Source organism: Ochotona princeps, chromosome 17 (genome assembly GCF_030435755.1).
Source record: "Ochotona princeps isolate mOchPri1 chromosome 17, mOchPri1.hap1, whole genome shotgun sequence".
Lineage (NCBI taxonomy): Eukaryota > Metazoa > Chordata > Mammalia > Lagomorpha > Ochotonidae > Ochotona > Ochotona princeps.
Window position 1 is genome coordinate 50,931,917 of NC_080848.1, and position 27,030 is coordinate 50,958,946.

Sequence of the window (27,030 nt, forward strand, 5' to 3'; positions counted from 1 at the left end):
TGACATGGTAGTTAAGTTGCCACTTGGGACACCAACCTCCTATATCATGGTTCAAGTTCCAGCTCCTTAGCTTTTGAGCCAACTTCCTGATGAAGCAGACGACAGAAGACACCAAGCAAAGGCTCAAGTACCTGGATCCTGAGCACCCACATGCATTCTAGGCTCATAGATTCAACCTGCCCCAGCCCTGGCTATTACAGGCATTTAGAAAGTGAATTAACAGATGAAAGAAATTTCTCTCTCAGATCCAATAAAGTAAAAAATAAGCAAAAGCAAAAAAAAAAAGGTTTTAAAATGCAGTTATTAACAAAATACCTGGTCTCACTGGGGAATGTATCCCGAGAGCACATTTTTCATCTCCCACTTGTTAATTTCATTTTTCTAATTAATTGTTTAAGTTGTTATTGGCAAAAGGTGCAGTTTTGCACACAGGGAGACACCTGCTTGTTGCTGCTTGCCTCCTGTGTTTACAGTTATTCACCCTCTTCCCACCCCTCATCTGCTCAAAGGCCCAGAGAATGACTAGGGTAATAATTCCACATTCTTCTACTCCACTTGCCAAGATAAGGTCCTCATACTGCTCAGAGCCTTGGAGACACATCTACAGTCATTCACTTAAATAAAAATAAGAATAGAAACTATTTTTAAAAAAAGACTGAATCAGGTATTGGCTACTGGGTTAAGTAGTACATGTCTAGAAATTTCGGAGGATTCGGGGGTCTGGCAGTCTCTGAGCTCTGGAAGGCAGCAACAGTCAAACCATCCTCCCACCAACCGTCAAAACATTAACAGCAACACCAGGACACTTAATGCCAACTGCCAAGGCTTGTATTTGTTTCACAATTGTAACCCAACTTGGTCCTTATGACAGACATCTTAGGTAGACATCCTTCATCCTGATGTCCCAAACACCTCACAGAGGCCAAATGCAGAATGTCCCTGGCCAGGACACACAACTGGTGAGCTGGGCAACCACACCAGCCTGATCACTGAGCTCCCCTTTCTAGGCATCATGTCATGTCACTGTGTCTGCATCTGGGACTTGGTGCAGAGTACTCCAGGAAATACTGGATCGCTTGAATGTTGTCCCGGAGCCTCGTTGTATCCTGTCATCACTAAAACTCTTCAGATTCGCCTAGCTGGATCCACAGCTACAGAAGCAACCCTTGCAGGAGACTCACTAACAGCTGCTACAATATCAGGCTGAAAAATATCCCAAATCTGCCTACTTCATTCTGCTTCCAGCTCTGTCTAAGTCACCATCACTTCTGTATTTTCCCCTTTGGAGCTCTCCATAAAGCAATTGGAGAGACCACTTAACAATAATCAACCTTAGGTGGGTGCTGTGGTATAACAAGCACATAAAGCTTCCACCTGTGGTACTGGCATCCCATTTGAGTTTGGCTGCTCCATTTCCAATCTAGCTCCCTGCCTATGGCCTGGGGAAGCAATGGAAGGATGGCCCAAGTGCTTGAGCCCCTGCATCCACAGGAGAGATCTGGCTCCTGGCTTCAGCCAGGACAAACTCTGGTCATCGCAGCCATTTGGGGAGTAAACCAGCCAATAGAAGATCTACATATGTGTGTGTGTACATGTCTGAAACTCTTTCCAATAAATAAATCTAAAATAAATGAAATAATCGATTCAATAATGTCTCCTGCTAAAAAGTCTCCAGTGACTTCTCACTGTGCTCTAAATAAAATTATGGCCTAGCTTAGAAATGCCACAAGAATACAGCAGCCTCATGTCTTCCCCTCACTTCCTCCCTGCACATCTACTTTTAGATTCTTTAAATTCACTCATTCCCACCTGTGTCCAGACCATTGTTCTATCTAATGCCTCAATGGAATCATCTTCTCCAGCTTTTTGCACATACCTTTCCCTGACTTGCTGTATTACTCAGAATCCACTGTCAATCCTACCTACCCTGGAGGTTGAACTGTGTCCTATCCTTACTACGTTGAAGTCCTAACTATATTACTACACTGAAATCCTAACCAGCAGTAACTCGAGATGTGACCGGATACAAGGCATTTTCATGAGCGGATTGTATTAAACTGAAGTCTTTGCAGTTTGGGAGGACTGCAGAGATGACTGTTAAAGCACACAAAATTTTAGACAGGGAGAATAAGGTCACTTGATCCCTCACACAAACATCCAACAGTGGATGGTGGATTGGACTATTGCTGGGAGTACACTTCAAGTGCTCTCACCACAAATAAGTGATAAGTATGGTAATTAACTTGATTAAGCCGCTCCACAAATGTATGCAGATTTTCAAAAATCATGCTGCAAGCCATAAGTAAATACCAGTTTTCTTTGTCGGCTGAAACAAATAAATTCATTTAATGAGGCCTTTGGTGTGGACTCTGATCCAATCCAACCAATGTACTTACATTAAAGAGGAAATTAGGACCCAGACATAGGTATCCAAAGAGGAAAGATCACATATGGAAGGACACTCTCAGAAGCTAGTAGTCTCACATTCAGAGATCTCATGCAGAACAAGAAGACTACAATGTACAAAATGATACTGGATTCTTGTGAATAGCAGTTATTCATAGTAGTAAGAACCAGGACTCAGATATGGAATGCCAGTACCCCAGGCAGACCACTCAACTGCAGCCCTCCATGCCCACGGCTTAATCACGTCTTAAAATAAAAATGGATAACAACATTTAAAGGAGAACCCTCAAAAACTCCAAGAGAAAGAAAGATCTCAGAGGAAATCAACTCTTTCAAGACCTTGATCTTAGACTCCCAGCCTCCAGAGCTATGAGGAAAAATAAACGTCAGTTCTTGAAGTTGTCCGGTTCACCAAGGAAAACAAGCACACAAGTCTCCCCTGGACACTCGGTCTAAAGAAGCTACTAGAAACTTGCCATCTCACGCAGAACTTTAATTGCACACAGAAACCTCACTCGGATCCTCCACCTTTTCATTTGTCAGCTTGCCCTCTTCACTAACTCTACGCAAGAACTGGGATCTGGTCCCCACTCCCTCACGCTGCCTGCTGCAACTGCACCACACAAGGAAGTCCCTTACAAGCGTGTCGGATGAAGGACTGAGAGACGATGTTGCCCCCCAGTTTATTCTAAATAAAACTGAAGACAGCAGAGGAAGAGAAGAAGGAAACGGGGAGGCACCCATGGAATAAAAATAAGCTGGATATCTTCCAAATCACTGGAGAATAAAAGAGGCAAAAATAGGAAAAGAATTGAGAGGAAACAGTAAGAAAGGATTTTTTAAACAGAAAGCCAACCATGGAAATAAATAAAATATAATGGCTATTATATTTTAAGCAAATATTTTAAGCAAAGAGCTAGAAGGACAATACAAACCAGGGGAAAAAGTCTGAAGTGGTGACCACAATGTTATAGTTGATAGAATGCATACAGGCAAAGGGCAGGCAAGGTGAGAGAGCGTGTCAACCACAGAAAATGTGTAAGGCTAACAATCCTCAAATACCGTGCTGATAAAAGCAAACACACTTTAGAAATATGTTAATTGCAGGTTTAACTTATTTGAAATGGCCAATAGCCAATTTTTTTTTTACCTATACAATTCTTTTTTTAGAGGTTTTATTTATCTTTATGTATTTGAAAGGCAGAAAGTTGGAGAAAGAGATAAAGATCTCTCCACTGTCTCTCTCTCTTTCTCTCTCTCTCTCTCTCTCTCTCTCTCTCTCATACACACACACACACACACACACACACACACACAGAGGGTGGGAGGACACATGACATGATGACATGATTATATAATTATATAATAATGACATGATTATATAATTATATAATAATGACATACCTTAAGCAAATATTCTTTCAAATCTCCATACAGTAGTTACAAAAATTCATCACATTGCATAGCATAATGCATGCGCATGAGCACACACACACACACAAATTAGAAATTTCCAAAATTGGACCTACTATAGGTCACATATTCAATGAAAATGTAATAGAATTAGGAACTGAGAAAATATGAATAAATGGAGAGGGAGTTTGGCACAACAGTTAAAGTACAGCTTGGGATATCAGAATCCCAAATTGCAGTGTTTGGTTTGAGTCCCAGCTCTTCACTAAAATCCAGCTCCCTGCCAATGTGAACAATGGAATGCATCAGATGACAGCTCAAGTACTTAGGTCCCTGCCATCCTCATGGGAAATGCAGATGGAGTTTTATACTCCTGGCTTCAACTAAGCCCAGCACTGGCTGTAGCAGGCATTGGGGGGGTGCGGAGGGGTGGTAGTAATCCAGCCACTGGAAAATCTCTATCTCTCTGTCTCTGCTTTTCACATGCAATGAAAACAAATAAAGGAAAATCTGTAAATAAACCCTGAACAAGCAATAAAGTGAACCAACTGAAAATTTAAGAAACAAAGTCTATGATGAGTAATCTTTTTGTGAAAGAGTAACTCAAACCAGTAACCCCTGATACGTAGAATGTTATTAGTAATAAAAAATGTCACATAAAAATACTGGACGATTCTGTTTGCTACCCTTAAAAAGAACAGCCCCAAGTTCTGTTATATTTAAGCAGCAAAAAAATAAAATTAGAAGAATTAGGACTCTGACATTAATATGTACACTAATTGGTTCTGTGAACTCTCTGTAAGTGGAGTCTCAATGAGAGAAAGCACAAGTGCTAAGTGAGCCATGAGAAAGAGAGGAAAGATACAATTGCTGGTCCACAGGCCTATTTTTAAATGATGCAAGGCCATCTGCACTTCCATGCCAATAAACGCCTTAGAAGCAGAGTGACTTTTTCCCCAAAGACTAAGATGCCAAAATACAATCAAGAACCACAGTGAAACTTCAAAGTTGCAATGACCATGGAAGACATTGAAAATACTATTCGCATACACATTCATACATGCGTATCTCAAAAAGAGGCAATTTCACAGGTGAGAGTCTAGAACTTCCCAGAACAGAACACTCCAGGACACCACAGAGAAGGGAGTAGAAGAAAGTTCCAATCCTTTCTGCAAAGTGAACACAACCTTGATCTCAAACTCGAAGTACCTCTAAAGACAATGATAGGGGACAGTTTCACTTGAGAAAATTGGCGCTTATACTCTAAAGAAAATGTTAGAAAATGCAAGAGGAATTCAAAAAGTTCTTGGGAAATGGAATTAAAATATACAATGTCCATAAACTTTTGGAAGCCATCTCATAGCACTCAACATTATCTCAGAAGAATGACAAATTGCTGACAAACTTGATTTTATATCTCAAGAATAAAGAATCTATCGGATGAATAGGTCAGAAGAGCATGTGTGCACCCCCAAGAAAAATGAAAGATAAAATCCTATATCCGTCCTTAGATTATAGAATAAGGAACATTCATTTGACCTGGCAGGTAGGATGCCAGGTCCCATATCAGACCAGAGATCAAGTCCTAGAATCACTTCAAATTCCAGCTTCCTGCTAATGCACACCATGGGGAACTGTCATGATGGTTTAAGTACTTGAACCCTTGCCACCCACCGCCTTTCCAGCTCCTATCTTAGGCTATGACAACCATTGCAGGCAAGGCAATTGAGGAGTGAACAGTGGATGGCAGCTGTCTCTCTCCCACAACAACTAATTTTGATCACAAGCCAAAAAGATGAAGAATAAATTTTCATGAGAGGATATGATAATAGAGTGTTAGCATGATAAAACAGAACAAGATCACCCCATGTGTGTTTGTGATGCAGGTAAGACCAGTCACCACAAGCACAAAAGAGCCATGGAGTACTTTCTTCCAAGTAGAAGAGAAAAACCCGGGCCAACAGATCTCATCATCATTGCTGCCTGATTTTACAGGGTAGTGTCAGAGCTATTAAATGAGGAGAAAAGATAAAAGGAGCAAATAATTACAAAAAAACAGACAAAATTATCAACCACAACAAAGAATAAGAATATAAACCTGGGAAGTTCAAGATAATCAATGGGAAAAAAAAGTTTCGAAACTATAATTTCCAGGATGGTTGACAAATCGAGCACACACGTACAAAAGTGAATGTTTTAGTATTAATAATAATTAGCAGGTGTAGGGAGAGAGAGAAAAGAAGCAAGCAGTGAGCCTACTCACAATTATGGAAAATCATACACGATTCCTGTAAAATAGTCTCTCATGTAATAATGGAGTCAACAATAAAAACTACCTCTAGTGCATTTTTATTTGGACAAAATCTTTCTAAAGTCAAAGAAAAACAAAACAGGAAGAATAATGAGGCATCCTCCTGAACCTCTCGGGAACTGGATGAGTATACCCAGTGTGGAAAGAAATTGGACACTGTGCTTTGAAAGTTTTTTAAAAAGTGCACAGCTTTGGGCTGCACAGCGGCCCTGGTAGCCAATGCATCCCAGAGACATAATGAGACAGACAGGAAACACTTCTTGTTTTCCCATCACATTTTCTGTGATAATGAAAAGACAAGTATGAGGATTGGGGGAGACCTTTGATTAGATTGATGGCATCCTGATGGCTTTTTCTCATAGAATAGTGGCACTGAGCCCGTGTCTCTCCCAAGAGCACTGATTCTGAGAGTGTTGACCTTAAATCTCACACACGTGGCATCCTGACTGTGTTTCAAAGCACCCTCAGTTGAGAGAGGTGCATGATTTGGGAATAGTGCAAAGGTTAAAACTATACAGCATTGGCTATGATTCAGCACTTCAAGGATGTGGGTGACGGTATGAAGTGATTTAACTGACTACTCTAATTTCATAAATGTTTGAAAATGTCCATAGCAAGAAAACAAGCTGTTAATAATGCTTTAACGTTCTCGGGTAAAGATATTTGAGATCTACTCAAGTTTTTTTTTTTTTTAGAGTACATTTTGAAATACTGTGTAAAGTAAAATCTCATTCTAAACTTTTGCGTGTATATGTACATAAGGATCAAAATGCAAACCCATGATTTGGGGTGAGATAATGAGTTTGTCTTTTGCTTTATTCTCTGCATGCTCACATTAGTGTGTAATGAACAAGTTTTAGTGGAGTAATAAATATTATTAAAGGACGAAGAAATAGAAAAAAGAAGTTTCTGTGGGAGTCACACGCAATTTTTCCATCACCCCTCCAGCACATACCACTTCTTCATTTCCCTTGTTTTGTCAACTGATTGGAAACTCTTTGGATTCTTGCTTCCAAGGCCAGAGGTAGTGTTCTCTAGCTTAGAGGCCATCACTTGCATCCCTAAAGTCCCTGAAATACTGAGATTCTGGACAAACTACCCTAGGATCCTATCAGATTCTGAGTTAAGGAGCTTGCCCTGTCCCATGGTCTTGCACTTTCTAGATGGAAACTGAGGTTACTCCTGACTCAGAAGAGACGCTCTCTCTCCACTTTTCCCAGTCATAGCCACAATGGTCCTTAGATTCCTTCCAGCAGCATCCAGATGCCTAGCTCTGGACAGAATCACTGGAAATGTGACCCACAGATATGAGCCAAGAGCTACAGGGAACAGGAGGCAAGAAATCAAGGTTGGGCTTGGCACAGTAGCCTAGCAGCTAAAGTCCTCACCTTACAAACACCGGGATGCCATATGGGCGCTGGTTCTGGTCCTGGCAGCCCCGCTTCCCATCCAGCTGTCTGCTTGTGGCCTGAGAAAACAGTTGAGGATGGCCCAGAGCCTTGGGACCCTGTCCTGCGTGAAAGACCCAGAAGAGGCTTCTGGCTCCTGATTTTGAATTGGTACAGTGAATCAATGGATGGAAGATCTTCCTCTCTGTCTCTCCTTCTCTCTGTATATCTGACTTTTCAATTAAAAAAATAAATCTTAAAATAAATAAATCAACGTTTATTTCTTGATGACACAGTTGGTCAGTTTTCTGTTGCTTGAAATTAAACATAATCCCAAATGATACAAATCACTTTTTTAAAAAAAGATTTTATTATTTATTTTTATTGGAAAGGCAGATATGCAGAGAGGAGGAGAGACAGAGAGGAAGATCTTCCGTCTGATGATTTACTCCCCAAGTGGCCACAACGGCTGGAGCTGAGCCAATCCAAAACCAGGAGCCAGGAACTTCTTCCAGCTCTCCCATGTGGGTGCAGGGTCCCAAAGCCTTGGGCTGTCCTTGACTGCATTCCCAGGCCACAGGCAGGGAGCTGGATGGGAAGCAGGGCCGCCAGGATTAGAGCTGGCGCCCATATGGGATCCCGGGTGTGCAAGGCGAAGGCTTTAACCACTGCACTATTGTGCTGGGCCCCAGAGTTTTCTATTGTTGATTTTTCTGTGACACGCAAGATTCTCTAAGCAAGGAAAGCTTGCAGAGAAAAAGAAAACTGGGGGGAAACAAGCCACTAAAAAAATCACTCAATCCTGAAGTGCCAACCGCACATTAAAGCTAGAGAATACCATGGATTGCTTTCCAGTATGCTTGCTCAGCATCATAGAAACCCCTAAGCTCCTCCAAGCACAAACTAAACTGGCATTCGCAGTGTGGCTTTGTGCTACTGAAATCCACAAGTGCACCTTATTTCTGTACTCCATTGCTCCAATCACATGGGTGCTTCGCTTCTGCAATATTACAAGGCACCTGGGCATTTAACAAATACTTACCAAGTTCACCAAGCATATACTAGGGTTAGGTGGTTTTTGCAATATCGTCTGACAGCCTGTTCATTTGACTAGCTTTGTTATTCTTATTTCAAATAAAAAGGACCTAGGACACACACGTGTTTATTTAATCTGAGGCTTTCGATTTGCTCAATTTTCATGTGGCTGCAGAAAACAATATGAGGAGGGTGGAAAAGTAGAAAGAAAACCAGACCTTAATGGAGAAGACTCCAGTTCAAATTTTCAGTTTAATACCTACTAGTTTTGTCACAGTGGACACAGTACTTAAATCTTCCGAACATCCACATAGCACTAACTGCTTATGACATGGAGATGTCTACCTCTTCCTCAACAGATGGATAAGATCATTGACACAGGTAGGCATATACATAACATATAATGACACATTTGCTTTCATTGAGCACTCTATAAATGCAATGAATTTTATCACACACACTGCCTAGGAAGACAGGAATGGTGAATATTTATGTAGGACACTTAATAGAGTTCAAAACCCTGCGAAGTAGGAGATTTTTATCTTTACTTAACAATGACAAAATATGAATAGTCAGTTGAGGTGGGGGGAGAAGAGAAACAGGCCTTTGGCTCCAAGTTCAATAATCTTTGTACTTTGTTTAATCAATGAAATAATCCTGGAGCTAATTGTGTCAGTTTATCCTGAGCTCTATGCCATGCACTTGAACATGGAGTGTGGCTCAGGGAAAAGAAGCAGTGGATATCTGCCTATCCCAACTTGGAGTTAGTGTGGAGCACCTGCTGTCTGACAGCTGCCCCCTTGGAGGTGGTTTGGAGAGCCACTCATTGCCTTGTCCCCAGGTTGTGGTCATGAATGCCCAGTGTGATCCCAAATAAAAAACAATGTGTCCAGTCCAACTCCACTGCCCTCTTGCCCCATCTTCCCCACTTATAGCAAAGAGAACTTGGAATTAAATTGAACTGAATCTAGAACTCGACACCAATGTTTAAAATCTGGGCAATGGGTGAACAAGAGAATGGCAAAGAACAAGGGAGAGCCAGCTGAGTATAAATGAATAGATATGTCTGCAAAGTAATCATTAGCAATACGCAAATCACAACAAGATTAACATTTTGTACCTGTTAAGTTGGGTTTGACCCCAGGAATAAGAAATAAGAAGTAACAGAGAGAGTATGGAGAAAAGAAAGCCCACTGTTGGTGAGAATGTAAATTGGTATAGCCAATGTGAAAACAGAATGGCAGTCTCTCAAGAACCTAAAAGGCCTGCTATGTGGCACAGAAGGTTGGGGCACTACCTGTGATGCCTAAATGAAGTACTGCTTCAACTCCTGATTGCCACACTTCCAATCCAGCCCGCTGCTAATCCCCCTGGTAAAACAGTAGAAGATGGCCCAAGGGGCCAGCACAGTGGTGTACAGTAGATTAATCCTCCACCAGTAGCACTGGTGTCCCATAGAGATGCCGGTTTATGTCTCAGCTTCTCCATTTCTGATTATCTGACCAAGTTCTCTGCTTGTGGCCTGAGCAAGCAGCAGAGGACAGCCTAAGACCTTGGGACCCTACACCTATGTGGGAACCAGGAAGAAGCTACGGACTCCCAGCTTCAAATCAGCTCAGCTCTGGCTACTGCAGCCATTTGGGGAGTGAACCAGTAAATGAAAGACCTTCTTTCCATATCTCTCCTCTCTCTCCCTGTAAAATCTGCCTAGAAGAAGATGCCCCAAGTGCTAGAATCCTTGCACCCTTGTGGGAGACATGGATGGTGTTCCACACTCCTAACTTCAGCCTGGCCCAGCCCTGGCTGTTGATGCCATTTAGGGAGTAAGCCAGCAGATGCAAAATTCATCTCCTCTCTCTGTCTCTCTCTGCCCGCTTATGTAATTCTGCCTTATAAATAAATTTATATATGTACATATGTGTGTGTAATAGTTGGATATCAACCTGGAATGAATTTCAGTCATACCTATCGGAATATCCCGGAGGTAATTTGGAAAGAAGGCAGCAAGAAGTTTAACTAAAGCTTTTCACAGCCACAGCACACACAAAAAGGCAGCCAAGCCTGGTCTTTTCAATGCCTCCTACCAGCAGACACCACACTCCTTAGATAATGAAAGGCTCAGACTGCCCATGCTGACCTTCGAAATCATGCAAGCCTGCACGTCCGAAGTTGCTGGCCAATAGTTCTCAAAGTCACCAGAAGTTTCTTGTACAGGAAAACCTAAGGAGCCAGGTGTTTGCTCAGAACAACCCTGAGAGCATGAACCTGCTAATGAGAACTGAAAATACAGGGCATTACCCTGACCTCTCTCTTTCATCTGTTCTTTGTCACAGCAACTTCGTGGCTGTGAATAAAATATAACAGATCCAGAGACTAGGCCAGATCAGGGGAGTTGAGGGGAGAACCTGCATGACAAGTTCTTGTAATGACAAGCACTGTCAGTTCAACCCATTTGACCTTGAACAAGTCAGACAGTCTTTTTAAGCTTTTTGAGGAGTAATGATGCCACTGACTTCCTTGGATTCCATCTGAGAACCTGTAGGTTGTCAGGAGCCTAAAGCGACTGCAGAGGTCCCTGACCTCAGAGGTGCTGCGTGGTAAGCCTCGAGTGACTGCACCACGCTGATCAGAACTCCATTATGATAACGCTAAGGGCTATCACTTAGCACACATCAACCATGGCCAGGACTGTGCAGGCTGCTTCAGGTTTATTAGCTGGTCTCTCCACCAAACACATTGATATGGATGTTCACAAGCAAAGAAAGCAAATGGGGTCTTTGCTCAAGGGTACAGGCTCAGCCTCGCTGGGATGAATTACAGCATTGATTGGTCTGGTTGTCCTTGGGCTGGACACATGGCGTGGTGGAAACCTGCAGCTCCTGAACCAAACACTTGTAGCCGTGCCATAAGCAGGAGCGAGGACGGAGACCACAGGCTACCTACCCACGGCAGGCATGAAGATAGCTATCGGGGCCTTTGTGGTAGCACAACAGGCTAATACTCCACATGCCAGCACCAGGATCCCACTTCCAACCTAGCTCCCTGTTTATGGCCTCAGAAAGCAGCAGAGGATGGCCCAAGTCCTTGAGATCCTGCATCCTTTGGGGGAGAAACGGAGGAGGCTCCTGGCTTCTGGTTTCAGATAGGCTTGCTTCCAACCATTGCAGCCATTTGGAGAGTGAACTAATGGATGGAAGATTTCTCTCTCTCTCTCTCTTCCCCCAACCCCATGTATTTGCCTCTTAAATTTAAAAAAAAATCTTAAAGATGATTAAGAAAGACTTGTCCATCTTAGTGTCTTTCCATGAACACGGCAGAGCCGTTAGGATAGTGCTCCTGCCCCATCACTATGAAGTGGTCCCGAATGGCACCCAGTTTGCCCATCCAGAACTGTTGAGCTGGTGGTGTCTTCTGACAATTCCCTCGCCCCGCTAGCCTCCTTGGAGGCCCCATTTCCTTTCATCTAATTCTTATAGGGGAAAGAAATTTCACATTTATTAAAGTGCAGGCTTATCTATTTCATCACAGATCTAAGCTGCGGTGATAAATCCCAAAGCTAAACTCACACAAAGGGAAATCAAAAGCTTGAATACAGATCAGAATAAAGAAACAGGGGACAAATAAACGTGGGCCTTTGCCAGCAGCTGCCCGCTACCTTATCCTGACCCAAGGCAGGGCAGCTTGACCTGTAGTGGGGGTGGCAGAAAGCTCTCTCTTCATCCTGGTAGGGAACAGAGAATAGGGTTGGGGCAAAACCCACAGAGACAGACTTTCTATATGGTCCTGGCAAAATCTCTGTGAATGTTCTACTGAGGAAGAACTGACTGCAATGTATCTTGGATCAAGGGTACAAGCAAGTTCACAAATCCAGGCAGAGGTGAAAAAGACACAACTACCATTCCCAGGGGTTCCACTGGCAACACCGAGGTGGGGCCTCCCTGGGGGAGCAAGCCCAAGGCCTCTCTGGAGATTTCCTTTGTCTCTCCAGGGGAAGCCCAGTGCCCTTGCCCATTCTAAGCAGTCATAGTGCATTCAAGGTTGGGGCACAGAGTAATGTTAGCCACAGCTGTTTACCTTCCTGATGGCTTTTCGTCCCCATGGCTGGTGGGAGAAGGCTACATTACACAGCCCACTTCTGGGCACTGTGACACACACCCTTGGGGTGTGATTGTCCCCAGTGAGCTATTCTGTTCTAGCCAAAGAACTCTCATACTTTATCTGAACATGTGTTAATGATACAGGTAGGAGGAGAATGGCAATTTCAAGCAGGTTTCCTTAAACAGCATAATGTTCTTGATCTTTTCTCCACCCCTGATGTCTGGAATACAGAACTGATGGCACGAGCTTGGACAGCTATTGTGGGCCATGACATGAAAATCAAATGCTTAGGGGGACTTAGAAGCCAGACTGAAGGAGCCTAAGCGATCGAGTTACACCACCTCTGGACTTGTTTCCTTTACCACGAAAAACAGGAAAGTATGTCAGTCATATGCAAGCACACACAGTCATAATGATCACATCCTGCATATTGTTAAATAAGAGCATTCATCCTGTTATTTGTTTATGCAAGAAATAATCACTGAATGCCTGTGAACTACCAAGCTCTCTGCAAACCAGTCTGGACACTGTAAAGATAATGGGCAAAACAGCTGTTCCTGTACTCGACTGCCTCGTGATTGGTCTGTTCCATTGTGGTGCCAGTCACGTGTGTCCACAGTCAGGTCTACATATCTGAAAGGAAGTTGGGATGCTGTTCCTTGAGTCCACAAAGGACTGCTACCAAGGGCCTCTGTAGATGCTTAAGTCCCTTCCATAAAATGGTACAGCATTTGCATATAGCCCTTGCATAACCTGCTGCATACCTTACAGCACTGCTAGATGACTTATAACATCTAACCCAACGTAAGCATTATGTAAATAGTGGTTGTATTGTATTGTTTCAGGAATCACTGAAGGAAGAAAAGGGAGAAGTCTGTACCCGTTCAGCACAGAAGCAAATATATCTCCAGGTATGTTCAACCTGTGGTTAGTCAGTTGGTTGAATATGCAGCATGGAACCTGCAGATATGCAGGACCAATTGAGTATCTGGCATTTGTGTGTCTATTTTATGTGTGTTGGAAAGACAGCGAGAGAGACAGAAGATTCTTTGACCTCCCTTGCAACTGACCATCCCATCCACCAATAGCCAGGCCTTTCCTGATTCTCTTTCAGGTAAGATCTCTCACATGTCTACCCTAAGTCCTTGCACTGATCATCCTTACTCTGGCCAATATCCTTGGAGTCATCCATATCTTCCATCTTCCCTTCATGCTAATCCACAGAGGTTGTCAATTTTGTTTTGAGGCATATACTGAATTATGAACTCTTTGTTAGATACTTGCATTGTATAAAAAGGAAAATTTCATAAATCTAGTCCTACGGGTTACAGAAGAAAACATCCTTGAGCTGAGAAGAAAAATGCTTACATAGTCGATGAAGAATCGAGATTTGGGTCACTTATTCTCTTGTGGTTCTGTAAGAATGACGAGGAAGACAATGGCCATAGTGATGATGCTGATGATGAAGATGGCGAGGAGGAGGAAGATGCAGATGATGATAAGGATGTTGGCAATGATGGTGGTGATGAAGAATATGATGGCATTGGTCATGATCATCCATAGTGGTGACGATGATACCCACAAAGATTATGTTTCTGATGAGTAGAATGGCAATGATAATGGTGACGATGATGATGATAGGAATGATGATGCTGATAGCAATTAAAAAGAAGAAGACAGGACCTCAGCAACTGCTAAGGGCATAGAGGAGCTATCATCCTTACAAATATTTTGTGCTATCATCCTTACAAAATATTTATAGATATTTTGGTGATTTGTTATTGTTCAACATAAAGAAATAGGAACAAGTCAATAAACCCTGAAGCTGAGTCCTTCTCTCGACCTCCATTACTAATGGTTTAGTTCATGTCTTCATCTTCCACCCATCATGCACATGACACAACAGCTTCTTCCTATCCCTTCTCCTCTGCTTCACCTGTGCCCTTCTGGAATCTGTTCTCAAGATGGCAGCCAGAGTGAGCATTTACATGAGGCAGATCTCCACCTGCTTCTACTGTAAACCCTACAAGGGTTCCCACCCTAACCAGATGGAATCCAAGACCCTAAATGGCCCACAAAGCCCCCACCTCTCAGAGCTCATGCCTCTGCCCTGGCTGGCGCTATCACAGGCACATTGGCCCCCTGCTCCTCAAACAGCAACCCTCAAGTCACTTCTGTCCTGAATGCTCCTTCTCCAGATGGTTACACAAGGCTCAGAAATTGGTCTCTTCTTCCACTAAGGATTCTTTCTACCAATTCCCACCAGTTTCTACTTCCCTCCCTTTCTCTTCTCTTTTAAACACTTACCATGACTTGGCTTCTATACGATACATTTATAGGTTTACTAGCTATCTCCTCCAACTGGATGTAGGTGTCATACTATGAGGAATGTTAGGTGAGCTTTGGCCACTCCCAAATGCGTAATGCTTGACACTCAGGAAGAGACCACATTCTCGTGTAATCAGAGCAGGATTCAGGGGCTTTTAGTCCAGCCTGGCCTCCATATTTGCTGGCTCTCAGGGCACTGTTGGTAGGCTGTGGTCCTCACGTGTCCTCTCAGAGCCTTTCCTCTTAGGTTCTTCCAAGCCTCTTCTTCACACCTCCCTCCTTTTCCTCATGTCACTAGCCCAGCTGAGCCATATGCTCCCTCCTTAGTAGGAGCCTCCTTTCTCTTCCAACTCTCCAAACTCTCAGGGACACAGCCCTTATGTCTAATGAGAGGAAAAAAATTTCCCTGCTTTGAGCAGCCTTTTCCAAGAGTACAAAGAGTCCCAATTTCTTCCTGGCCTCTGTCCTGATTCTTTAATCACTGCCTTTTGTGGACAGAACCACAACCAGTTCTTCCCAAGGGACTGATCATCAATCACATCCTTTGGTAAACCTTTGGTGCTTAAGCATTCCTGCTCCCTGGGCTCTGGCAGGACCTATTTAACATACTCCAGGAGCACATACCCCACCACCCTTCTTACTCTGTTAGTCCCAATTATCCTTCAAACACTGTCACACCAACTCCAGATGCTCCCTCTACCATCAGCAGCCTTTATCTGGACATTCCAAGGTCATTGCCTATGACTCTGAAAAGGCACCTGCATGAAGAAGCATCTCAATGTTAGAGCCTTGCCTTTCTGCTGCTGGATTTAAGTTTCTTGGACCAGGACTATGTCTTATCCATCATCCAGCCATCACAGATTCTAATGGGGTGTTCGGTGTATAGTAAATGCTATACATTGAACTATGAATTACTTCATACTGCCTTTTGCCTCCATCTTTTTTAAGACATTTACTTTTAGCTGTTTGGATAGCAGAGGCAGAGAAAAATAGAGAGAGACCCTCCCATTTACTTGTTCCCTTCCCTTAACAATCACTACTGGAGAAGGATGAAGCCAAGAGCTGAGACCTCCACCTGGATCTTCCCTGTGGGAGTAGGGAACTCAGACACTGAAGCCAGCACCTGCTGCCTCCCAGGGTGCACATCAGCAGGATACTGAAATCCAAAGCAAGTCTGTGACTGGAACCCAGGATCTCCAATCTGGAATGTGAGCGTCTCAAGAAGCAAATCCCAGTCCCTTTCCCTCCACATTGAGTCCCAGATATGCCTTACACTGTAGGCCACAGGCATTGAGTCCCCAGGCAATACAATTCTAAAGGTTACTGGAGTAGAAGCTGGACTCTCTGCCCCTTGTAAACTCTTACTTTCTGTTTTGGTTTGAGTGCATTCTCCAAGTGTTCCTGTGTTGTAACCTTATTCTTCATGCAGAGGTGTTGGAAGATGGTGTTGAGAGGTAGGTGTTTGGATAATAAGAGGGTGGTTTGGGGAATGAAACTTGCTGCAGGGCTGGGTCAGCTATAAGAGGAATGCAGCCCTGTTTGCTCTCCTCTGCATACATCCACTTGCCCATTTGCTCTCCACCATGACATGAAGCAGCACACAGCCATTACTTGGAGCCATGAAGATACCAAGCAAGGCCTTGCTCTGGACTCCCCCAGACAGACCCTAGAATCAGCAGCCAGAGACAAACCCACTGTTGGATGAGTTCTTCAGGCTGCAATGTCCTCATCTAGTCTAGGGGTCAAGGTGTACTGATCCTCTCCCTCTGGGCTGGGTGTCCTCTGATCCCCAAGCCCAGCATCACCCGGCTCTCATCACTGTCCTGGGCTGGTCATTCCCAGTTCTGCCGACTCACGGAGGTAATTGTGTATTCCAACCCCATCCTCAATGCTCCAGCTTTCTCAGGTTGAGCACAGTCAGAACGTATTCAGAATCCTCTGGCTCGCAGGCGTGGGGAGGTATAAGTGTGCCAGCCCAGTGCCTCTCCTTTCTGCCCTGGCCATGCAGTGAGATCAGGTGACATCATGGCAGGAGGGGAACAAGGAACAGGTCTTCTCTAGCCCAGTCGGCAGACCTGTGCACCACTGACACACGACAGAGGGGATGGGAAAGGGGAGCAGACACAGTCAGGGCAAGGGCACCTCCTCGGGCTTCTACAATGCTCTGCTGCCAGACACACTTACAGGTAATTCTGTGCTGGGCAAAGCCAATACCCACCCTATTAACTCCCCAGACCAGAAGATAGGGGAACAGCATGACATTACTAAGTCAGAATGAGTTCTTCCTCCATAACAAGGATAGCACTGAGAATAGGATGGTGGTGTCTTAGTCTTGAAGTTCTCTGACTCTGGAGTCACAGGACCCTAAGAGCAGCACAGTGGAGGAAGAGAGTGAATTTTTTATTGGTGTCCTGGGTAGACCTGTACCCCTATACCCAACACACCTGTGCATCTGTGGAGGGGCTGGCCTAATTACTTCATGTTCCATGAAATGGAGACAGTACCCCTAGAGGACCACTTCAAGAAAGGCTCCTAGCACAGATCCTGCATACAGTTTTCAACTAAAGCCAACTATGGCTCCTACTATCCTCCCCTGCTGAGGAGAGGACCCAAGTTACCATGGAGTGAGCAGCTCACTGGATGGCAAGGTGGGTCTACCCTGGAGCTGAGGGGTTCCCATCATGAGAATACCCATCCCAAGGCTGAGCAGTGACCTCCCCTGGTGGCTTCCCAGCAACTCTGGCCCCACATGTAAGGGAAGCCAGAGCAGGTACAGACTCTCTGACCCAGATAGGAGTCATGAAACTCTAGAGTTGGGAAGCACCTGGTGACCTGATGGCACCTGCAGAAGTGAACTTGGAGTCTTGGTTTGTCTGTTATGACAGCACTGGACCCTCCCCCAGCCCCGCACAGGGTGCTTCCCAATGGAGGAAGAAGCCCAAGAAGGGACTCAGGAAAGTGCCTTGAAGTCAGCCTTGTCCCCTGCCTTCTGTGCAGCATCTCACGGGGGGCCAATTCCTGTCCTGGCTGCTCCACTTCCAATCCATATACCTGGAAAAACAACAAACAATGGCCCAGATCCTTGGGCCCCTGCACCTGCCTGGACGACTCAGAAGCAGCAGCTCCTGGCTTCTGGTTTTGGAATGGCCCAGCTCCAGCCATTGTGGCCACCTGGGGAGTGAACTAGCAAGGGTAGGATCTCTCTAACTCTGCCTTTCAAATACCTGTGTTTTTGTTTGTTTGTTTGTTTAAGATAAGGAAAATGCCCTAACAAAGCATCTTCTACTGCCTGTCAATCAGAGGAATCCTACTCAGTGAGAAATCAGGTCATCACACTCGTATTAAACCCACATTGTCCACTGAGGCCCCCATGGCCATGCATAGCTGGTCTCCATCTCCCCTTCTGTGTCAGCCACTGCCTAAGTGTGCTGCATTTTTGCTCCTTCCACATGGCTAGGTTTGCTTTCACCCCAAAGACCTTGCCCCAGTTGTTCCCTCTGCCTGGTGCAGTCTTCCTCTAGACCTGGCCCATGGCTGGGTTGCCCTCATCAGCCAGGTACCAGCACAATGCACCTCATGGGACCACACTATCTAAGGCCATCTTCCTTACCCACCATTCCCCTAACACAGCACCTGCCTGCCTATGTTCCAAGCAGGGTTCGAACCTTTACACTGGAGAGGCTTTGTTTTCATCCGCCCCCCCCCCCACCAGGGGACCGGTTCAATTATATTAATATCTGAATCAGCTTTACCCAGGGCAATATAGTGTGAACTACAAATGTAAGCCAAATCTTTGCATTTTCTAATAGTCACATTCAAAAAATAAAGATGTGAAAACAGCCACCTATCAACGTTCCATCAAGAAAACAGGCGAGTCTATTCTACTAATGAGCACGCCGGCGCTACAGGTGACTGAGGACAGCAGATCGCTCATGGCAGACTCCAGTGAGTGTATGCTCACTGTTACAATGATGTTGATATCACAGCCCACCTCAGGGACCCCGGTGTGTCTCAGTCTCCTCTGAGGTCAAGTTTGGGTTGGGCCATCTTATCATCTCAGCATCTCCTGAGAGGTCCAGAACCTTATAAGGGTTTCCTCTCTGCCTTGCCCGGAACAAAACAGGGTACAGGACTGAAAAGCAAGAAAAATTCCATTTCCTAAGAGATACTGAGGTCAACCAGATGTTTCCCAGCATTTTGTTGCGTTGACTGCATCTTCTAGAATCTAAGGTGGCCCTGCCTCTGTCCCTGCAAGCAGTGACTCTGAGATGCCCACATTCCCCAGGCCTTCCCCAAATAAGGTTTTCTTGGCTGGATGAGCAGAGAGTGGAGGATGTGCTGCATGGGTGAGAATCTCTGAGCCCAGCCGTTGAAGCAAAGTTCTCGGCCTCTGGCTATGCTGAGCTGTGGGGTCAGTCACAGAGGGCAGGAGGGAGGGGGTGTGAGGTTTTGCAAGGAGGCTGGGCCCTGGAAACCACAGCCTCTCAGCTCAACCTGTCCCTAGGAACCTGCCACGGTCAGTCCAAGTGCCCAACTGTGCACCTGCGTCAAAGAGAAGACTTCTGCATAGCTGGTCCAACCTTGAGAGATTCCTCATCAGATAAATACTTAACCAATCCCTGCACCTTGGCACTCGTCCCTCCAGGCAAAAGACATAGAAATCTATATCCTCGGCCAGTCACCCAAGTAAAGGACTATCACTATGTTATCGTGCTTTCATTCAAGTAAAGGACAATGACTCGCCATTCATACCTTCAAGTGAAGCACTGTGACTGTCATTCATTGCCTGGACAAACACTGACAGAGTGACATCTTCCAGATAACACTCTTCTCCCTGGGATATCACAGTGATTAAAAGGAAGATTTCAACCTTTGCCAATATGCAACTTCCATTCTAAAGTGGACAGAAACAATCAACGAACGAAGCAGCCTCCTGTGTCAGAAGGTGTCCACACCCTGAAGGGAATCACGCAGGAGACAGGAGCAGATGGAGAGGCAGCAAACGCCTCTTTGGAATGGGGCCGTGTGAACACTGAATGTCCCTACACAAACATCTGGTGCTGGAAACCAGAAAGCCACCGAAACAGAGAGGGGCAAAGACATGGCAGTGGGAATACGAATGGCATGAGGAGGAGCTGGGAAGGGGGCCAGTGTGCTTGGAACCTTGGAGGGAGGCAGAAGGAAATAGGCCAAGGGGGCAGAGGACACCAGGGACAGGCCACACAGGGCTGGAGCAGGCCTCCCAGTTGTCAGCTGTTCAGCCTTCATTCTTAGTCTCCACAAGGCTTCCAAGGGTCACATCTCTGAGCTGCCTGGTTCTGCCATTCAAGAGCACAGCTTTGACAGGGGGCAGGATGACTGATGGCTTATTCCCACAATGCACAGTGGTTTGCAGATGTGACTGCCTCCAATGGATGCTACTTTTCCAACTGGGAGGAGGGTTACAACTGTGAAGCCCCCAACTCGTGATCCCATTGCTCCCGCCAGTAGTGACACCCCACACTCCCCTAACTATCTCAAGGCAAGTTTAACTAGGGCAGACACAGATCACAGACCCCAAGAATGACACAGCTCAAACAAAAAGGTTCTCCAAAAAGTGAGTAGAAAACATATCTCATTGAGGGGGAAAAGTATGCGTGGATTCCAACATTCCAACATTCTTGGCACCAAAATACACGCATGTTTTCATCCCATTTTCCAGTTGTGGAGAGCCCTTGTACCTCACAATTGCACCAAAAAACAAACCCACAGGTTTAAGATGCCATATTCCCCGCTGTCCCATGGCTTTCCAAACTTTCATGGCAAAGTGATGTCACTAAAATGCAGCTCCCCACCCCCCAGGGGAAACAAAGCCCGAGATTCTACAGCTCCCACAAGCCTCCAACGTGTTGTGGATGCCCTTGGCATCTGGATCGCACTTTGGGCAGCCAAGCACTGAGGCTTCTTGGTGTTTCTGTGTATACCCCTTAATAAACTGCAAAAGCTTATGCCACTATCCTACAATGGATGGCTTGTTGATTTAACGAAGGACACAATCACAGCCCCTCTCACTCCGAATGCTTATCCAGAGTCCTGTTTAAAGTTCTGCCCAAATGGCATGATTTTGTGGCAACCGATACAGGCCATGTGGGAAAGCAGCGTGCCCATCGTAAGCTGTGGGAGTTGTGGCTCATTATGAAATGGCTTTTAAATCGAAGTGTCACCACGGAGAGCGGTTTCTGGGCCAGGGAACCATTCCTATCTCTGAAAAGCAGAGTGGAGAGTTCCAATTTGAAAGACGCAGGGAGTCATTTCTCGAAACAGAAGTGGCTCACAGATCCATCAGCTTTCCTGCTCAGCTCAGTAGAAAAGAGGGTGCTCAGAGCAGGAATGACAACTGTGGCTGAGTGACGAAAGGTTCTATGGGGCAAATCGAGACAGCATCCAGAGCCAGTGGTTGGGAAGTGGCTTGCTTGGGAAACAGGGAGAAGTCACACAGAGAATGGTGAGCATAAACAAGCGCCTTTGATGCCTGAAGTTCCAGGGTTATAAACAAGGCTCTGAGAAGATGGTGTTTAAATGATGAAAGCCAGTGATAAGATCAAGTTTGGATTAAGCAGTCATCAGAGATGGTTGGATGAACAGCAATGGCACTCAAGACCATTGACAGAGTCCAGGGATTTTCAAACTCATGTTAAAATTACATGGGGAGCTTTGAAACACCATCGCTGCCCCCTCCTCCCATGCTCTGGCCACACTCTTTCCAATCTCTGGATGTGGGACCCAGGTGACGGCCGTGTGTGACCATACTTAGAACCAGAGGCACCCAATGTGTTCACCCATGCGAGGAAGGGACTCCCCTAGACCAGGAAATCCTTCATCCTGCCTGCTAGAATCACCTCCAGGAAAGCCTTCCAAACATGGATGCCAGCCCCTTCCCTAGGAATCCCAAACCCTTGCCTCCCAACCAGGTTCTTCTAAACTACAACCAGGAAAATGGGCATGGTTGCAGATGTTTTTCCCTAGGTTGCCTCTAGTCTTCGGTTCTAAGAAATGAAAAAGGCTGGGCCCAGTTCAATTTCCTAGTGGCTAAATCCTTGCCTTGCATGCACCACAATTATGGGTTCATGTTCTGGCTGCACCACTTCCCATCTAACTCCCTGCCTGTGGCCTGGGAAAGCAGTCGAGGACAGCTCAAAGCCTTGGGACACTGTACCCATGTGAGAGACCTGGAGGAAGTGCCTGACACTTGGCTTCAGATTGGCTGAGTCTGCGCCTTTGTGGCCACTTGGGGGGGTGAATAAGCAGAGGGAAGATTTTCCTTTCTGTGTCTCCTTTTCTCTGGGAACGTGGCTTTTAATAAAGTTGAATAAATGAGAAAGAAAGAAAGGAAGGAAGAAAGGAAGAAAGAAAGAAAGAAAGAAAAAGAAAGAAAGAAAGAAAGAAAAAGAGAAAAAAAGAAAAGAGAGAGAGAGAGGAAGAATAGGCTGAAAATGTATCTTGGAATGCAAAGGTGAATCATGATTTTTGCCTTTACATCAGAGAAGTCTAACTTTGGAGGGATCTACCAGTCCCCCTTAAATTCTGCACAAGCTGCTGAATAACAAGGTGTGTTCATAGGTAAAGGTGCAGTCTCAAGGAAGAATGCCCTCAGCTTTTATCAGATCCTATTTTAAAGGCAACTGTGACCTGGTAAATTTAAGAAAATTGGAGGATGAACAGGTTACTAACATCACAGCAGCACCTATGGCATGATTTCTTACTTGGAGCACACCACCGCCACCTTCTGGCTGGACACACTTATTGCAGGGTTAGCGCAGATTGTGGCCCACCCCTCAAAACAGTAGAAATGGATGTGAAGACTTGAGAAGTAGGCATCAAAGTAAAAGCTCTGTGGGAATGGGATCAAAACGGTAATGTTCACAATGATATGAAACTTCTTGAACTGTACCCCCAAGGATACTATTTATGCGGATATTTTGGATTTGTTGCAGTTTTCTAGACTGTTAACTATCTGCCTCAGTTGGTATCATGATTTTCTCTCAAACTGTAGGATCTTAGAACAAGTGTTGAATCTTTCTCTCATCAAATTGGTATAAATTAAATATATTAAGATTGTTATGAAAAAATAAGAAAATACAATCAAAATGCTTGATATGAAATTTGTCTCATTGTATCATCCCAATAACAGCTAAGTTCTGGTTATTACTGAAGCTTTCATTAATATTAACATCTTCATGACCTTGCTCAAGTTATTAAATTTCCTCAAGCTTCATTTACTGATCTACCCTGCCTGCCCAGGGTTCTTATGGTGAGGATCAAGTTGAAAAGCAGCAGGTATGGTTAGCTCTCCATAGCCACAGAGTCCATGCTCAACCATGAGATTAAGCCAACCACTGTTTTCCATCCAATGAGTCAACCAACCATGGACCAAGAACACTCTCCAAAGCACTGTGTCGGCACTGCTCACACACAGACCTTTTGTTCTTGTCATTATTCTCTTAACAACCATGTCTAACAACTGTGCATACAGCATTTACATAATATTAGGTGTTATAAGTAGACGTAAAGCTATTTCTAAGCAGAGAGGATTGAACATGCACAAGATTGGGTGGGTAATATGCAAATACTATGGCAATTATTATCAGAGTCTTAAACATCCTTGAATTTATATTCCTAGGCATCCCAGAAGCAATCCCCTTAGGTAACAGGGTATGACTGCAACCCATCATGAATCAAGGGAATCTCAGCAGCCAGGAAAGGGTCACCCTAAAACACAAACTCCTCCTATCATAGAAAGTATTCTTGGAAGTTCCAAGAATTGAACAGGCTCTGTATCTGGGTGGACAGTGGTTTCTCATCACACGTGTGCTGTCCCAGGCATCCCAAACCTTCCAATGACACGGCCCAACGAGGTAAACACATGAGCCGAGAGAACTATACCAGCCAGCCACAAAATTACACAGAAGCCCCAGACCATCAGCCTTCATCTGGACACTCACAGGCATCCGCAGCCTGTTTCACAAGCCTGCCTATCATCCAGGACTCACAGCACGGCACTCTCAGGAATAAAAGCACCACTGGCACCTTCCACAGCCCCCGTGAAGGCTCGAGGCACTTGGCCCTCACTTACCTGGAGTCTGCTTGGCTGTGCGCACGGGGGTGTAGTGGTTTTTGGAGGATGATCGGACCGGCGTGTTCTCTTTGGGAGAGGTATCAATAGCCGAGATCGCTTCTCTTTCACAGTGTGCTATGGGGATTGGTCCCTGTTGTCTTAAGATGTCAGCCAGAGCCCTAAACAAGGAGAAAATCAACACACTGAGAAAATCATCCACTGAGCAGGTACTCACAGCCACAGAGGGAACTGGCTGGCTCCCACAGGTCCTTGGAATTACAGGAGTATGGGAAGGAACAGATGCAGCATTCAGTTTTCACACATAACAGCTTCATCTGGAGATAGTTCCCTGGGGAAGGCAGGGCAGAGGCTGCGGTGTCTGGGAGCATATGCACTAAAAGGCTGTGACCACAGAGTCTTTCTTTAATGCATTTCACATCCATGAACTCTTAGCCCTATCAAAATACTGGCACCCAAATGCCTACCTCGAGGTTAGGACTCACTTTCTCCAGCAGCTGGCCAGTGGAAGGCTACTACACTGAAGGGATGCCCCCACCGTGACCTCAAAATTCCGGGACAAGCTATTTAATGTTGGAGGGGAGGGAACCAATCTCCCCATCCCAAAACACACACTGAGTAAGCATTGCTAGACTCTGGTGACCCAAGTAAGACACAGTCGGTGCTGTCAGAGAGAGGCGAGATTCAGTTATGAAGGCAGAACGTACGCTAAGATAAATATCAAGATATAAGAAAGGTGCAGATCAGTGGTGTTTACAGAAGGGAACAATCGTAAGTGCAAAGAGGACAACAGGAAGCAGGAGAAAGACTGTTCTCCACCCACCTCCACCAGCCCTGGGAGCCTGTGGCAGCTGGAGGGACCCAGCTGGCCTTTCAGGAGACACAGCCACCCAGGGAACCAAGCACACATTTAGGGAAGACTCAGCTTGCATCTGTCACTGTAGAGGCAAGGATAAATACGGTCCGAACCCTGCTCCTTAGGGCTGCACAGTTTAGGGGGATACCTGTACCATGTGCTTTCCCAGGGGTCCCCTTTGTGGCTGCAACACGTGGGACATTCAAGGGCAAAGGAAAACAAAACCATACAAGGAGGCTTCAGAGGGAGCAGAGAAGGGGTTAAACCACTAGAGAACACACTCAGATACTGTCTACACAAGCGCAACATGGAAGAGTCTAGCTCCCCAGTTAACCTCTGCAGGGTGGGGTGGACAAGCACGGTATCCCCAGACCTCTCCCAGCAAATCTGCCCAGCCTGCCCCCAGGCATCCTCTGCTTGGTGGTCCAGCTCCCCAGCACTCTGTCCACTTGGAAACTGACAACCAGCACACAGGGAGACAGAAACGTCTGACAGCAACCTGTTCCTTGCCATTACGCCGCCTCTGACAAGCCAAACCTTCCCAGAAGAGTATCAAGCTGGCAATCTTATCATTTAGTGGCATTGATACAGCAATTGCAGATTTTCCCAGCGCCTTCCCCTGGCTGTTTGGCTCTGCTCTCAGCCTGTTAAAGGAGGAGCAGACGCGAGGACACCACCCCAGCCTGCCTCCATGGAGCAAGCGGGGCTGGGGGGAAATGAGGCAGAGTCTCATGGGTCTGGGAAAGAACATTCCGGCAGGTCTGGAGTCCGGGTCCAAAGATCTGACATTCAGGGCTGGGAATGAGAGACAGCGATTGGCCGGAAAGTCAAAAGAGATTTGGGGCCAAATCCACAGATCAGCTGGAACTCAGTGGGACATCTCTTAATCCCTGAAATTGAAGTTTAATCTCTTTAGAGTGGGGGTTTAGCCTAGTGGAGCACATAGAAGTGCCTGAGTTTGAGTCCCAGTGCTGGCTCCTGACTCCAGCTTCCTGTTACTGCAGGCTGTGGGAGACAGCAGGTGAAGGGTCAGATTAGTCAGATCCATGCCACCTAAATAAAGCTCCTGGATCCCACCATTATGGGCATTGGAAAGTGAATCTGCTGATGGGCATTCTCTCTCTCTCTCTCTCTCTCTCTCCCCCCCCCCAGATTAAAAAAATTTTTAACAAATCTAATTAATAAAACAGGTCTTACTCTAAAGTTTGATTACTTCATGCAGCTTTAACTCCCTATCTATCCAGTTTACATGGGCTTCTTGTCCCTTCTTGTGATGAAGACGCTGTCCTACCATTTTTCTGTGATAAGAAAACTGAGCTGTAAGCCACGACAGACACGTTCACCAAGGGGTAGTCCTGAGAAAAATTCTTCTATCAGTATTTAATTGATTAGAAATAAAGATGCCTAGATTACTCCATGGAGGAAAGAACACTTTCTTCACAAACGGTCCCAGGACCACTGGCCATCTTCATGCTAAAGAATAGAGTTTCGACCCTAACCTCATAGAACATGCAAAAATTAACTCAAAGTGGATCAATGACAAGCTAAATATTAGCGCCCAATTCATCAAACTCCTAGAAGAAAATACAGAAGCCAACCTTTTAATTTTATATTATTCAACAAATTCTAAAAGATGTTGCTGAGATTGCAAGGAACAAAAGAAAAAAAACAATTAAAAATGCTATGTCTCAAAAGACACCATCAAGAAAGGAAAAAACAACTTATGCAATGGGAGAAAATATTTGCAAATCACGTGTTTGGTAAGACGCTTGTATTCACAGCATTTAAACAAATCTTAAAACAAGAAAAGCTACAACTCAACTTCAAAATAGTCATGTGATTTCAAGTGGTTATTTCTCCAAAGAAATCATGCACAAAAATTTGGCATCATCACTCACTAGGAAAATACAAATGTACACTATAACCAAAACACCAGATAATAGCAAATGCTGGCAAGGATGTGGAAGAAGCAGGGTCTTCCTACTTCCCTTGTGGGACTATAGAACAGTGAAGCCCTTTCACAAACAGTATAGCCATTCATGAAACTGCTAGACACAGGGTTAACATATGGCCAAAAATTCTG

At 45.1% G+C, this 27,030-nt stretch overlaps 1 protein-coding gene across 1 annotated transcript in view; it reads right to left on the reverse strand.

The window, feature by feature from the left end:
• Positions 1-27,030, reverse strand: part of SHISA6 (shisa family member 6) — a 275,610-nt gene that overhangs the window by 227,691 nt on the left and 20,889 nt on the right. The window contains exon 2 of the mRNA XM_058675928.1: positions 24,092-24,252. Coding sequence (XP_058531911.1) covers positions 24,092-24,252 — 161 coding nt within the window. The remainder of the gene's footprint in view (positions 1-24,091; positions 24,253-27,030) is intronic.